This window comes from Mus caroli, unplaced genomic scaffold (assembly GCF_978045245.1).
Source record: "Mus caroli unplaced genomic scaffold, Mus_caroli_1 scaffold_16, whole genome shotgun sequence".
NCBI classification, from domain to species: Eukaryota; Metazoa; Chordata; class Mammalia; order Rodentia; family Muridae; genus Mus; species Mus caroli.
In genome coordinates, this window is record NW_028227271.1 from 37439703 (window position 1) to 37454347 (window position 14645).

At 37.3% G+C, this 14645-nt stretch overlaps 1 protein-coding gene across 13 annotated transcripts in view; it reads right to left on the reverse strand.

The window, feature by feature from the left end:
* Positions 1-1056: 1056 nt before the first annotated feature.
* Positions 1057-14645, reverse strand: part of Phf20l1 (PHD finger protein 20 like 1) — a 68111-nt gene continuing 54522 nt past the window's right edge. For 6 of the 13 annotated variants that reach the window (XM_029470077.2, XM_029470083.2, XM_029470082.2 and 3 more), the window contains 5 exons: positions 13841-13940; positions 11908-12103; positions 7587-7935; positions 6063-6228; positions 1057-4318 (listed from right to left, as the gene is read on the reverse strand). In XM_029470077.2, the coding sequence (XP_029325937.1) occupies positions 4176-4318; positions 6063-6228; positions 7587-7935; positions 11908-12103; positions 13841-13940 (954 nt within the window). In that variant the 3' untranslated portion in view covers positions 1057-4175. The remainder of the gene's footprint in view (positions 4319-6062; positions 6229-7586; positions 7936-11907; positions 12104-13840; positions 13941-14645) is intronic. The other 7 variants (XM_029470084.2, XM_085831938.1, XM_021183395.3 and 4 more) reach the window with 2 other exon arrangements.

The window sequence follows — 14645 nt, forward strand, 5'->3', positions numbered from 1 at the left end:
TTTGGTTGGGCTCTCACTAGAAAATGTTACTGTCTCCATTAGCCTGTGGAACATGATCTTATCCTCTATCCAACTCTAACCATATTAATTTCATGGCCTGCACATAGATGACACTCAGTGATAGGTGATATCAAGTTCATGTCATATGCTTCTTGATAATTTAACTCTCAAAGCAAAGTTCCAAGTTGGTATGTCATCATTTATAGACAAGTAAACCAAAGCTCAGGGTATCATACTGCTAGTAAATTAATTACCAGGAAATCTGAGATTACCAAATCTGTGCCTGTTTCCGTATAGCAAGTTATTACTTGGTAACAGAATTCCTCTCCAGTTTGATTCAATACAGGAGCCTTTGGTAATGAATTTTTTTAGGAAGAGATAGTCAAGACAAGAGATAGTCAAGTTATATATCTGGATTTATAGATCTATAAACAAGTGAGGATCTTTCACACAGAGAAGTGATATGAAGGTAAGAGATGGAAATAAGCACAGTCCTAACAGTCAGGCTACATTGCCATGAATGTGAGAACAAACTAGGCCAGCTTGGACACATTCCATACCACACAGATACAACAAACTATGAATTATTCCCTTAGGGTTTTACAGTAGAAAATTAAAATGACAAGAAGAGCCAAGGAACACTTGCGGTACAGACAACAAAAACTCACTTCATATCCAGGATGTATGTCTGAGTGTATGCATAAACCTTTCCATGCATTTTTAGAAAGTGATTATTACTCTTACCTGTCCTCTGAAAGAATTAATTCATATACCATAGGAGGCATTATGATGCCTAGCACAGAGCTGATACTTATAAAATGTAATTCTCTTCTGGCAGTGACAATCTGAAGAATCAGAATGAAAACAAAGCTGGAATGAAAGAGGTAAGTAAAACTGACTCATTACCTCCATGACTTACAATGGGCTCCCAACAGGCCTGAAGAAGACATCATCACTGTTTTGAGAAAACACTTATGTGGTGCTGAAATGACTATTAAGTGCTGACTCTGTGTGTTAATCATATACTGATAGGATGCTATTAACCAAGACAGTGACAATGGCAGCAGATTCAGTTTATTGGGGAGGAAGTAGTATGCTTCAGTTTTAACATGAAAAGTATACATATTTGAGTATGACATTGACTTGAAACAACTAGGGAACAGGTGATTTACCTGAAATTCTAAGAATAACAAGTTCCTTTAAGGAGAAAATACATTACTTCTACAGTCAGCTGAACCATAGACAACCACAAAGAAGTACAAATTATATTTGCCAGAAATTATGAGGAGGAATCCCTCCACTGAGGCTCATTCTCTTTTGTCCATCTGACAAACAAAACATTATCATTGAAGAAAATACCCTCTCCAGTTCCTTGCTTAGAATTCAAAACAATGATTTTAGGTAAGACTAAAAGGCAAAACAAATTTTACCTGATACTTCTCACAATGTATTTGCTTCTCCAAAGTTAATTCATTCTCTCAAAGAAATGTGCTGCCCTCTACCTGATAATAGGCCTTAACCAATTATTGGTTGGTTCTATAGTAACTGGGTATGTGCGTATAATCTGATATATTCTTTAAAGATCTAAATTTAAGAATTAGCTTTTTCATTCATTGACAAATAAGCAGAGTGGAACATTTAACATAAAATCAATGAAGTACTCAATTTCCTAGTTGCTATCCAAGTGATTATATTTTAAGACAGAAGCTTAGTGTTCATTATTGGAAATGCTTGGGAAGAAAAATATTTTGGATTTTGTATTTTCTTGGATGTTGGAGTCTTTGTATTTTATCATGACACATTCTTGGCATGAGACTTAAGACTAAACGTGAACTTCACTCCTTTTTGTATACAACTTAAACTCATATCTTGAATTTGTTGTATACTGCATTTTTAGTGAGCCTGTATTTTGACAGTGATCCTGCTTACATGAAATAAGGTATGAACTTTCCACTTGGGGAGTCCGTACTCCACACATGGAACATTTCAGACTTTGTGTGGGAACACTGAGTCTGTACTATAATACTGTGCATTATTTTAATCAAGGTGACCAGAACTGAATTCTTCTGAGCTCTGAACACAGAGTTCTTCTGCACATATGACAAGAACCAAGGTAACAACACTATTTACAGACTAAGGACATTACTGGCTACATTTCTGAAAAGAAGACGCAAATTCAACATCTAGGGTTCAGTCATGATGGGAAATTTTAAAGCCATCATTTTAAAACATAAATGAACAATATAGTATCAATCTTGAAACACAAACATTAGTAAATTTACTCCACACATGGGTTATAGGCACTAATTTTTACTTTAATATGCAAATTTAATAACTACCCCACAATGACTTCTGCTAAAGCATTCATCAGTAGGATCTTTGACAAAGTTTAGGTATCACAAGTAAATACAGAAGACTACATTTTATGTATAGTGATCTTTGGCACATTTGTCAGTTGAAAAATCTCAAAAGGCAATAAAAATTCCCCAATGTGTTACACATTCTTTTAATCCTCACATCAAAACATAAGGCCACAAAAAGGCAAGCTGAAATTTTAGGGTATGTGGAACAGTTTTTAATAGAGTTTTACATACAGTACCTTACATAAAGAACAGTGTGTTTTGCAACTTTAAATAATATCTGAATGTACAGTGGCATGTATTCTTATCAAAGATAAATTCAAGTTCACTGTCTATCAGTTCTAAGTGCCTTTATACAGATTTCCAGAACTGATAAACAGAATGAGGCAAAAAAAATATTCAAGTGTAATGTCATCAAATAGCCTCCACTTAACAGTCTTTTCTTCCCCTTTTTAAAAAAATTTCAAAACCTGTACATACACTTTTAGTTTTTAAAAACAGTCTGTTAAAAGGCAACATTTTATGTTAACCATCAATTTGTATAATCTATAGTAATAAAACTAGATATGTGTGATATAAATATGTTGATTATGTACATATGTATGTCGACTACTTTATCAAGCATACTCACTTATGCATACCTGCACATGTAGCACTGCGGCGTGCACACAACTCACACCAGGACTGGCAGACAGTAGGACCTAGGCTCAAAAATCCAGCAAGAGCTGAGTAAGCAACTTAGTTGCCTTTGGTTTCATAAATCTGTCCATTTGTGAACAAAGCTAAAATTTGTGAGTGTATATTTATATTTTAAAATAAAATTTGTCTTCAGAAATGAAGCTTTTCCAGTATTCCACTACTAGCAGTTAAAAAAAAATCCACAGCAACAGATTATTTTGATATTTTTGTCACTCCTCATCCCAGCTGAGGTTTATAGTTTTTTTCAAAAGGCAAGCAAACACCAAGTGTATCCAGGATCAAATGTAGGCTGAAGTCTGGATACCATGACTCCCCTACACAGAGCACACCCAGCATGTGGCGCACAGGTTTGTATGGGTTAAGGGCATTGCTTATGGCGGGTGGAAGGATTCCTGCAATATTCAAATCCTCTTTCCAGCAGTATCAACATTTGGCACATTGGGCCCTTCTGCAAGCCACTTTACTTTTAAAGAGCACAATGCCTGCAATAAATTCCAATTATTTGGTGGGTTTCTTAAAATACATTCATAATGAAGTTAGAATTCCACAATTATTTTCCCCAAAGTGAGACATCCATTGTCAGTTTTCTGATTAAAATACATTCATCACCCAAGAAATAATTCATGATCCTACAGAAGTTTAAATAATTTAAGTTTCTTTGCAGCTGGATCCAACTGCTAGAAGGCAATTCTTAGAGCAATCTTGTAGAACTCTCCACAACTTCAATTTCCTTACAGTGTGGTTTTGGCCAAATGCTGGTTTATAAACATGGGTATCTCTTCTAAAGCTATATAAATACATCATAATTCTTTCTATGGGTATCTTGAGCTTCATGAAAGCAACTACAAGTATCTTGCCAATTCCATTCCTTTAGTGCAGCTTGGATTATCCTCATTGATTCTTGGCATAGATGACATTATCATTTGTAGCTTGTTCACTCATCTTTAATGTTAGCTTCCTTGATAAAATTATTCTTCATTTTCTTTCCAAGATGCCATATTATTGATGTCACAAATCAGTAAATGACCAAACATTAAGCTTTCTGACTATCCACTTAGGAATAAAAGTGATTCAACTGAAGAAAGACATATTCTTGTCACCAAGTTTTTTCTGTTGTTATACAGAGCAAAGAGTTGCAATTTGTTGTACTTTGCCCACGTCAAGTAAAAGCTGTTTTAAGTGACGTTTAAGTTGGGGCAGTCTTGCAAGGGGATCTGGTGGCTCCAACTCCCCTGTGAAATCAAGCCAGCTTTCCAGAACTAGAAGAAAGGGGGAGGAAAGTTTAAATGGCACTGAGAACAGCCAGAAGATAATCAATTAGGAGAGAATGAATAGTGACTGAAATAAAGAGTTCACTTCCCTCTTTATAGAAGGTCAATGCACTTAGTCACGCCACCCACAATAGTTTCAATCCTGGGAAACCTTCATCTGCTATCTCAGATACCTTTTCCCCTAAAATACTGGGGATTGAACCCAGAACTGTTCAAACACTGAACTACATGCCCAGCCTAATTCTGAACTACCTTACATGTACACACACACACACACACACACACACACACACACACACACTTCATTCAGAAAATCTTTCCCACAGAGTATATAGTATGCATATACATGGACCCACACATTTCATTCGTATGTCTCCTTCACTTTCTTTTCTGAAACAAAAGATAACAGTTCATTAGGCCTGCTCAAACTTTCTATTAATTTAGATATAAATAGTTTTCATTTCATCGTCTCCTTGTGTTCCTGGGCACATGTTTGTATGCAGGAACATGACTGTGTGTGCATGTGATGGTCAGAAGACAAACTGGGTGCTGTTTCTTGGACACTATCTGTCATTTGTTGGAGATCATGTCTCTCATTGGCCAGGAATGTTGCCAAGTAGCTAGGCTAGCTGGCTACAAAGTACCAGGAATTAGTATACCTCCACGTCCCACCTCATCACTGCTGGGATTCCAAATGCATACCATCACCTCTGGCTTTTATTTGTATAGCTTCTAGGGACCTGGACTTAGGTGCCCATATTTGCAAAGTAAGTGCTTAACCATTGAGCCATCTCCCCAGGTTACATCTTCATTAACAAAGGAAAGGGGAAAGGTTTCTTAGAGTCCTTTCCAGGATTACTACTTTATTGAAATACCCCCTTCCTTCTGTAATATGTGCAAGTATACCCAAATTCTATATAGAATTCAATTAATCAATTACATGCTCAATTTTCATTCTTTCCTTTAAAAATCCATTAAAATATGTAATTGTCAAGATACATTTTAATATCTTCAAAAATCTACACAAGACAAACTGACTCTATTTAATCAAATTAAAAACAAATGCAAGATGCTTCTGAAATAGGTATTCACTTCCTCTCTTAAGGGAGAAAAAAAGGCAGAAATACAGTTTATATCAACCTTAGTACAGTATAAAATTTACAGAGAAAGGACTAAAGGCTGGAGACAGGTTATGATCTTTGAGATCAGGACAAAATAGTCAAAGCAAAAGAAGCATATGAGAATGAGAATCCAGGAATTTCAATTTATTCAAATATAATAAGGGGGTATTTCTTCTGCCTACTTTTTAATTTCTATGTGATCTTTGGAAACTTTAAGGTTTGATTGCTTAACTTGTAGAAATTAATTCTACTCAAATATTAGTCAAAGTGGAAATGAATATATGACTTCATAGAAAATATTTTTCAATGAAACTAGCAAACACTTCACAAATATTCTATATCAAACCAGGCATATAGGCATTACTTAATAATCATCCATGTTAAGAATAAAGCAAAACAGACAAGAAATCACTACTAAGGATAATATCCAGTTACCCTGTATTGAGCCTACAACACCCTGCATATGCTAAATACAGTGTAAAGAAAGAGACAGACCTCAGCAGGCAGGTAGTATATCTGTAGTTTGCATTCTACAACTTAAGTTAAAGAGCTTCTTCATAACAACACTACACACATGACATTAGCTACACATGAGCTCTTGGCTACATTACCGTCCACTTCTTTTTCTATGAGGTCCATCCTGCTGGTGACTTCATTCTGCACATTTTCTATGTGTGTGAGGAGATTTAGCTGCCACTGAAGATGCGAGTCTCCTGGGCCCTCCGTGCCCTTTTTATCATTATAAACAAACACTTTATTCCCTGATGTTGGATTCTTCTCCAAAGGACCAGTGGGAAAAGTAGAATGAAACAGAATAAAACAAAACACAGAGAACTGGATGAAATTCTACTTCAAAATGAGAAAGATACAGAAAAATCTATTATCCTACTTAGGTAGGCAAGAGCCAATCTGACTCTGAGAAAGTCTTTGGAGAAAGTTCTTACACACCATCAAATTCCATCTAGTGTTCTTCTAGAATAAAGGTGTCCCTATATCCCTCCTCCATGCCTTCTAGAGTGTGATCCAGAAAAGAAGGTTTTAGTAAAATGTGCTAAGTAAATGAAAATTCCATCCCATAATTGGAATGACTAAATGATTTTCTCAATTAATTTTAACTGGTGACACAAATGGAGTGAGGGCAAAGCAATTATTGGAAAAAAAAATCAAGTTAACTGTCAAAGACTGGTTTAGAAGTTCAGCTAATGGCAAACTGGCCTTTACTGTTGTGGTTATACTGATAACAGAAGGTAAGAATCCTTCAAAAAATTTCAGAATTCAAAAGTTTAAAAACATACACATACAAAATATGGATTTAGATTTGCCAAAGTTAACTAATTTTATAGAAGGATATTAATTTGTCAAAATAATTTACTATAAGTTTCATAAAATATAAGCTTTCCAATTCAGTTATGAACTTCTGGCAATGATTACTTGACATTTAAAAAAGCCAGAATAGCAAAGAACTAATTTAAAAGTGGACTTGGGGGGATCTGCAACCCTATAGGTGGAACAACAATATGAACTAAGTGGGTGTGGGAGGGTGTGAGGGACTTTTGGGATAAAGGCCAGTTTGCCATTAGCTGAACTTCTAAACCAGTCTTTGACAGTTAACTTGATTTTTTTCCAATAATTGCTTTGCCCTCACTCCATTGGAAATGTAAATGAAATAAATACCTAATAATAATAATAATAATTTTTTAAAAAGTGGACTTTCTAGTGAGAAAGCAATAAAGCTTGAGGGCCGCTTTCAGTCTCAATGCTCAGCCCAACAAACAGGAGACACGTCTATACAGTTACTGCACAATGGAGTTGATACACTGACACATATGCTTTAGTGTGATGCTCTGTCCAAAACACATTAAAGGAAAGCAAATTATGACTCCATAAATACCTGAATGATCACAAATTCATTTTCCTTTTGATATACAATTTGGCTCATTGATTTCTAGAGATATTTAAGTATGTTTAGGGTAGCAGTTGAATGTATTATAAAAACTCAATGTTTACATGGATAATGTTTTGTGGTGGAGAAAGGAAAACAAATCTTTAAGCAGGTATTTATGGATTAGCAAAGCCCAAGGGCTAGGTGTGTTTAATTCCATCAACTTCTTCTCTTGCTTCATGGGAACCATTACCTTCTCTGACACTCCCCGATTTTTGTACAGAAGATGGCTTTTATCTGGCACACGGAGTTCCCCATCTTCTTCAAAACTGCTAGTATCATCATCATCTGAGCTTCCAGGGTCTGTGAGAGACTGGCAGTCCTGACTAAAGCTTTGTGGCTTTTGATAGCTGTGTTCGCTTGTTATATAGGTTTCTTCCATTTTCAGGGATGGTTCTTTGTGGTTCTGTACATACTTCTTTCCCTCTGAGTTAGCTGTGTCCTGAAGTGTTACTTTTCTCTCTGCTTCAGCTACTACCTGATCTTGGTCTTTCCTCTTCCCAGAATAAGCCCAGAGATGAAGGTCAGGATGATGTTTATTCCTTAAAAAAATAATGAAGAAATAGCACTTCATGAAAAGAATGGCAACACGCTAAAAATTGTGGTAAATTTGGTAACCATATGAAGAAGGGGTCAGGATCAAAGACAAAGTTGTCCTTTAAGTTGACTCCACTAGCATTTGTCCAAAATATAAGTCCTCTCAGTTTTAATTATACAATAATCAGAAAATCAACAATGAACTGAATTCTGTTGATTATTAGTGACGCTGTTTGATATATACATTTCTTTATAGAATTTTTGTTGTTACTGTATGATACATAGTTTATGTAAACATACTTTATAACCTCTAATTAAAAAGCCATCCCTATTCATGAGATAAAAATTACAACTGAACACATAAAAAGCAAGTTTATTCCACTGTAGCAATTGTAAATGCCACATGATCTTACAGACTTTTTCTGTACATACAAAATTATTAAAAATAAGAAAATATGGGGCTGGAGAGATGGCTCAGCAGCTAAGAGCATTTCCTGTTCTTACAGAAGACCCAGCTGGTTTGGTTTTCAGCACCACATCAGGTGGTTCACAACTGCCTATAACTACAGTTTCAGGGAACTGACTCTGTGCCCTCTCTGGCACACACTTGGTGTAGATACATACAAGTGGGTGCTCACACATACACATAAAATAAGAACAATTAAATCTTTTTGCTGTTGTTCTTTAAACAGGGGTATATATATTTTTCTTTTTTACAAGTAGGCTTCACCATACTTTTTCTTTTTTCCTAAACAGTACACAGTGGGCATCTTGCCACACCAGAACACACAGATTTTCTTTATTTAGACTTTAATGGTTAAATGATATTAATTGCCAGTCCAGTACATCCCATTAGCTCTCCAATATATGTGTATCACTGTACATGTTAAAATACTACAGCCAGATCAATTTCCAGATAAAGAACTGCAGAATAGAATATACTTTTATTTTAGTTACTGTACAATTGGCCTCCAAAGAAGTTCCATTGTTTATACCACAACTATGGTCTATGCTCACTTAGGGTGCTCCATTTTAAATAAGAATTAGATCATGTGAAGTGGAGTTTGTAGCACAATACATTCTGCAGTAAGCAAAGCAGTGCTCCACTCTGAATGAAGTGCAAGGTTACTCACAAGGTATGACTCCTCCTACCTTCTGGTAGGAGGGTCTCAACCTTGCTAATGTTGTGAACCTTCAATACAGTTCTTCATGTTGTGGTGACCCAAACCATAAAATTAGTTTTATTACTACTTCATAACTGTAACTTTGCTATTGTTATGAATTATATCTGTGCTTTCTGGGGGTCTTATATGAACCCTGTGAATGGGTAGTTAGACCCCCAAAGATTGAGAACCATTGTCCTACAGGCTCAATGATGGCTGCAAATTAATAATTTCTAAATGAGATTCAAATTAGCTTTCTTCTAGCAATATCCATTTATAATTTCTTAGCTTAAAACCTTTTGTCTTTTAAACTTCTAGCAATTTAATATCTAGAAAACAGTCACTTAAAATTCTCAATAGTAGAAGGCATACTAGAAAGAAACCTGGTTCTTTGGCTCCACAGTCTAGGGAAATGAACCCTGCCATGCCGTTTGGAGACAGGTGGCATAACCCTCTGAAAACCTATGCCTATAGCTGGGCCTGGTGACACACACCTGAATCCCAATTCAGGAAGACTTTAAGACCCAAGGTCTACCATATAATAACAATAGTCTCAGTACACATGCAATGTACCAAAAAGAGCAGGCTCAATTCTAGCTATCAGGCAATGATAGAAAGGCATCTTCTAGGGAAACTAAAATAGCTGGATGTTTAAGAAATCATAATTCATTTACAAATTATGCTTTGGTATAGCTGGAATGGTTGGTCAACATACTAAGGAAGAGGGTATGTCAATAAAATTCCTATTATTCAAGGCCTTTGGTCAGGGGCAAAACAGCATGAAAGAGGCTTTTATTCTGCTTCATTAATATGAATGCTGCTATTAGGTGTAAAGAATGAAGCAAAGGAAGAGTGGAGTCACAGAAATGAAAAGGTACAGAAACTTTTCCCATGAAATAAAGCTGTCTGGCTAGGACAAGAGAGTAAGCAGAGTAAGCAACTCAAAGGCACACCAAACTTAGGACTCACAGGAAAGATGAGGCCTCAGAATGCAGATGGGGCAAATCCTGGGAAGAACGAGCAGAACATTTACATTACATAAAAGAAAAGGCTCTCCCTTTATTCTTTAAACAACTATGGTCTGGCATTAGAAGAAAATGAGCAAAAGGCCTCAAAACTATCCAGATATGTTACTTAGAAGGACCTAGACTTTCCTTAAGGAAAAACTGTCTGAAGTTATAAAATGTTATGAGGCACAGCAGCAAAGGTGATCCTGCATCTGCTGCCTCCTCACTCTTTCTGAGTCCATCTTATGGTAGTTAAGAACACACCCACATAGAATGAATTCCTCTCACACTATTATCAGACATTGAAAACAGACTCACCTATCAGCTACAGTTAGCTATGTCCACAAAACATTAGCTCTAATTTTTTTTTTTAAATAGTAGGATGTGAACCAGGTATACAGAGCTTGTCATTATCCAAAGGGTTATTCTTTCCTTACTCCCCTCACCCCCAAGACAGGATTTCTCTGTGTAGTCCTATCTGGCTGTCCTGGAATTCACTGTGTAGATTAGGCTGATGTCAAACTCAGAGATTCACCTGCCTCTGCCTCTGTCTCTCGAGTGCCAGGATTAAAGCTGTGTGCTACCACTGTTCAACGTTTTTCTTACTGTAGATTTCTTTTAAATATTCTGTCTTCTGAAGTGCTACTGTGACCTCCAAAAGACTACCTGATAAACTATCATATAATCTGTGAAGAAAGACAGCTTTATTTTTAAACTTCCCTCCAAATAAAATATTTTAAAAAGCTTACCTGCATTTGTTTTATTTTTAGTTAGTTTTTGCATTTGTGGTTAACTGATGTTATGCTTTTATTTCTTAGATTTGTATTTGAATTTGTAAGAATGAGTCTGTACAAAGTTTAGAGCTAAGATGAAAGGATGGACCATCCAGAGACTGCCCCACCTGGGGGTCCATCCCATAATCAGCCACCAAACGCAGACACTATTGCATATGCCAGCAAGATTTTGCTGAAGGAGGCCTGATATAGCTGTCTCCTGTGAGGCTTTGCCACAGAAGTGGATGCTCACAGTCATCTATAGGATGGAACACAGGGCCTCCAATGTAGGAGCTAGAGAAAGTACCCAAGGAGCTGAAGGGGTCTGCAACCCTATAGGTGGAACAACAATATGAACTAACCAGTACCCCCAGAACTTGTGTCTCTAGCTGCATATGTAGCAGAAGATGGCCTAGTTGGCCATCATTGGGAAGAGAGGACCCTTGGTCTAGCAAACTTTATATGCCCCAGTACAGGGGAAAGCCAGGGCCAATAAGTGGGAGAGGGTGGGTAGGAGAGCAGGGCGAGGGGGAGGGTATAGGGGACTTTTGGGATAGCATTTGAAATGTAAATGAAGAAAATATCCAATAAAAAAAAGAAAAAGCCGGGCGTGGTGGCGCACGCCTTTAATCCCAGCACTCGGGAGGCAGAGGCAGGCGGATTTCTGAGTTCGAGGCCAGCCTGGTCTACAAAGTGAGTTCCAGGACAGCCAGGGCTACACAGAGAAACCCTGTCTCGAAAAACCAAAAAAAAAAAAAAAAAAAAAGAAAAAAAATAAAGGGGGGGGGGGAGAATGGGTCTGTAGAGGGCTCACTGGTTAAAAGCACTTGCTGCTCTTGTAGAAGACCTGGGTTCAGTTCTCAACACCCACATGGTGGCTTATAACTGTGATTAACTCCAGTTCCTAAGAAGTAACCCTTTTCTTGCTTCTGCAGGTACCATGCCCATGTGATGCACACATATAAACACAGTCAAAATATGATATGCATAAAATAAAAATAATTTTTAAAAAATGTTCCAGGCAGTCCACTTACTTTAGTATTCCAATCTTAAGCTGTAATCCATGCAGTACTTCAGTTACACCATAGACATCAGCAAGAAGATGATGTGTGGAAACTATTTTTTTGGCGTTGAGATGAGAATAATTTTCTTTTAAAAAAGATAACCCATACATTCTTCCATTATTCAACCACTCCTTATCATAACGGTATTTTGCACTCCATCTCTGACCTGCAGACGAAGTTGACAATGGAAGTCATAAAGGATTCTACTTATCTAGATCCTCGCTCCCATTAATGCTCCTCAGTGAATAAGACAAGCCCTACCACTAAAAGTAGACTCCAAACTCAGATACCATGCTGAGGGAGTGGTGAGATGACAGGAGCCCCTCAGCACTTCTGCTTTGCCTGCACATGAGGAGAAGGAATGCCACTGAGGGTAAGTGGCAGGTGACATCTGCCAAGGGAACTCTGATACACGATTTTCAATCGTTACCTACCAGCCACCTTTCCTCTAAGATGGCTGGCAGAAAACATAGGTCTTTCTTTCAATTTCTGCTCATAAAAACAAAGCTATAGATGAGCATGTAGGGATCCTGCCTTCATGACAATGATTTCACAAAATTCTACAATATTTTAGAGCTTGATGCTAATACATAGTGGATCCTCTTACAATTAGATGCTCCTGTTTTAACTATGAGGAGGATAAATAATTTGAATCAGTCATCTTTCCAGTGTTAACAGATAGAATGTACCCAATATATGCAACTGAATGAAAAGTGAAAGTCTATATTTGTTATTGAAACATACAATAAATAGCAAATGTCTATAATATAAGCAGAAACAATAAAAAATTATATTCACATAGCTCTGAATAATTCTCTTGGTTCTTTGCATATATGATGCCAGAGGTTATGGTTCTTTACCACTTATTACTTCAGCTTTAGAGACAGGACCTTTCATGGAATCTGAAAGTCACTGATTTGACTAAATTGGTGGGCCAGCAAAGCCCAGGGAGACCTTATGTCTCTACTTCCACACTACTGGGATTATAGGCATGCCCAGCTCTTTACATGGATATAGAGATCAAATCACGGGTCCATTTCATCATCCCTCTCTTGCTTTAATTAACTGATTAATTAATTAATTTTTATTTATTTATCTTTAAATGTCTGAGTGCTTTGTTTGCATGCACACCTAGATGCCAGAAGATGGCATCAGGTCTCTTTACAGAGCCACCACGTGGTTGCTGGGAATTGAACTCAGGACCTCTGGAAGAGTAGCCAGTGTTCTTAACTGCTAATTGATCTTACCAGCCCCCTTTCTTGCTTCTTAAAATTTTTTCCTTTATTCTTTCAGTGAGCATGAGACCAGTTCATCTGCCTAGTTATTCTCTGCGTTGATAGCTGAAAATATATTCTACATGCAGAATGTGTTACTTAGCATAGAAGTAGGCATGACAAAGCAAGTACAATGACTTGGGAGTCAAAAAAGCTCAGTTTTTCATCTCAGTATACACTCAGTGGTACCTCTTCAGGCACAAATATATGACTTCCCACATCTAAGTGCTTCATCAGGGAAATAAAAGATATAGGAAAATCTGTGGAATCCTCTTTACTCTGTAATAAATTGGGTAAACTTTTCAAAACTAATCAGATGGTTAGCAGGCAATGAATATTGGTCCAGCATAAATAATCCCAGCTAGAAATCAATACCCAGAGTAGGCAAAGGCTAGCTTCAGGAGAAAGTCATGAACTCCCTTTCGGTAAGGAAGTCAGTAAGTAAATATATCTACATCAATGTGCTTGTGCAGGTGATTACTATGAAAGTCATGCTGTAACAGGCAAAAAGTCTCTTCAACCCACGTTATGGCAGAGGAGTCTAGCTAACCAAGAAGTGCAGGTGCTCTACACAGTGGCCATACTCTGGAGTCCGCGTCACACAACCCACACGGGGCGGAGGGCCTCACCCGGAGGGTCCCGACAGATGTAGCAGATGTACTGCTCCGGAATGCTGTCCTCCAGGAGCCCCATGCACACACTGTGCTGCCAGCATAGGCACTCTTCACACTGCAGAAAACATAAGAGACCCATAGTGCTGGCAGAATCGGCACCCACAGACCAGACCAGGACAGGCAAGGCAAGGACTCACATTGTCACTTTTTAACTAGCTGGCCTGCCATCCTGTCCTGCTAAATCAAGTCCTATGTGCCACAAGAAAAAGTCATGTTTAAGATGAATTTCATCACTGAAATGTTCAACTATTTCAAGAACTTCTTTATATCAGATCTATTAAAATATGCTTTAATAAGTTATAAAAACACTGAAACAAATCTGTAAAATGTCAATGCAAGGACACTTAAATAGTCATGTGGTAAAGCTCTAAATTCATAGCACTGACAAAGAGAAAAAGGTGGTTACTTTTTAAATCTTGTAACCAATATCTCCTAATTTTTCTCCTATATTGACACAACTGTGGGCTATGCTTCCTTGATTTCTTAGAGACACCCTTATAAGCAGAGGTTGCTAACCCTTGTAAAAAAGTTCTCTTTCTTCTTTGGGAATGCTGGGCATTTGGGTTTGAATTCCACACCCCAAAGGGTAAATATATATTGCTGATTATTACATGTCAGTAAAAAAACATGCTGTAGCCAACTCTACACTGTGGAGGAAGATCCACCTTCAGGGCCTTTGAACATTTCAACACGAAGGCCTCAATCTGTTAACAGATAACCTAAACTGAACAGTGATATTCACAAGCCAAGTGTCTACTTG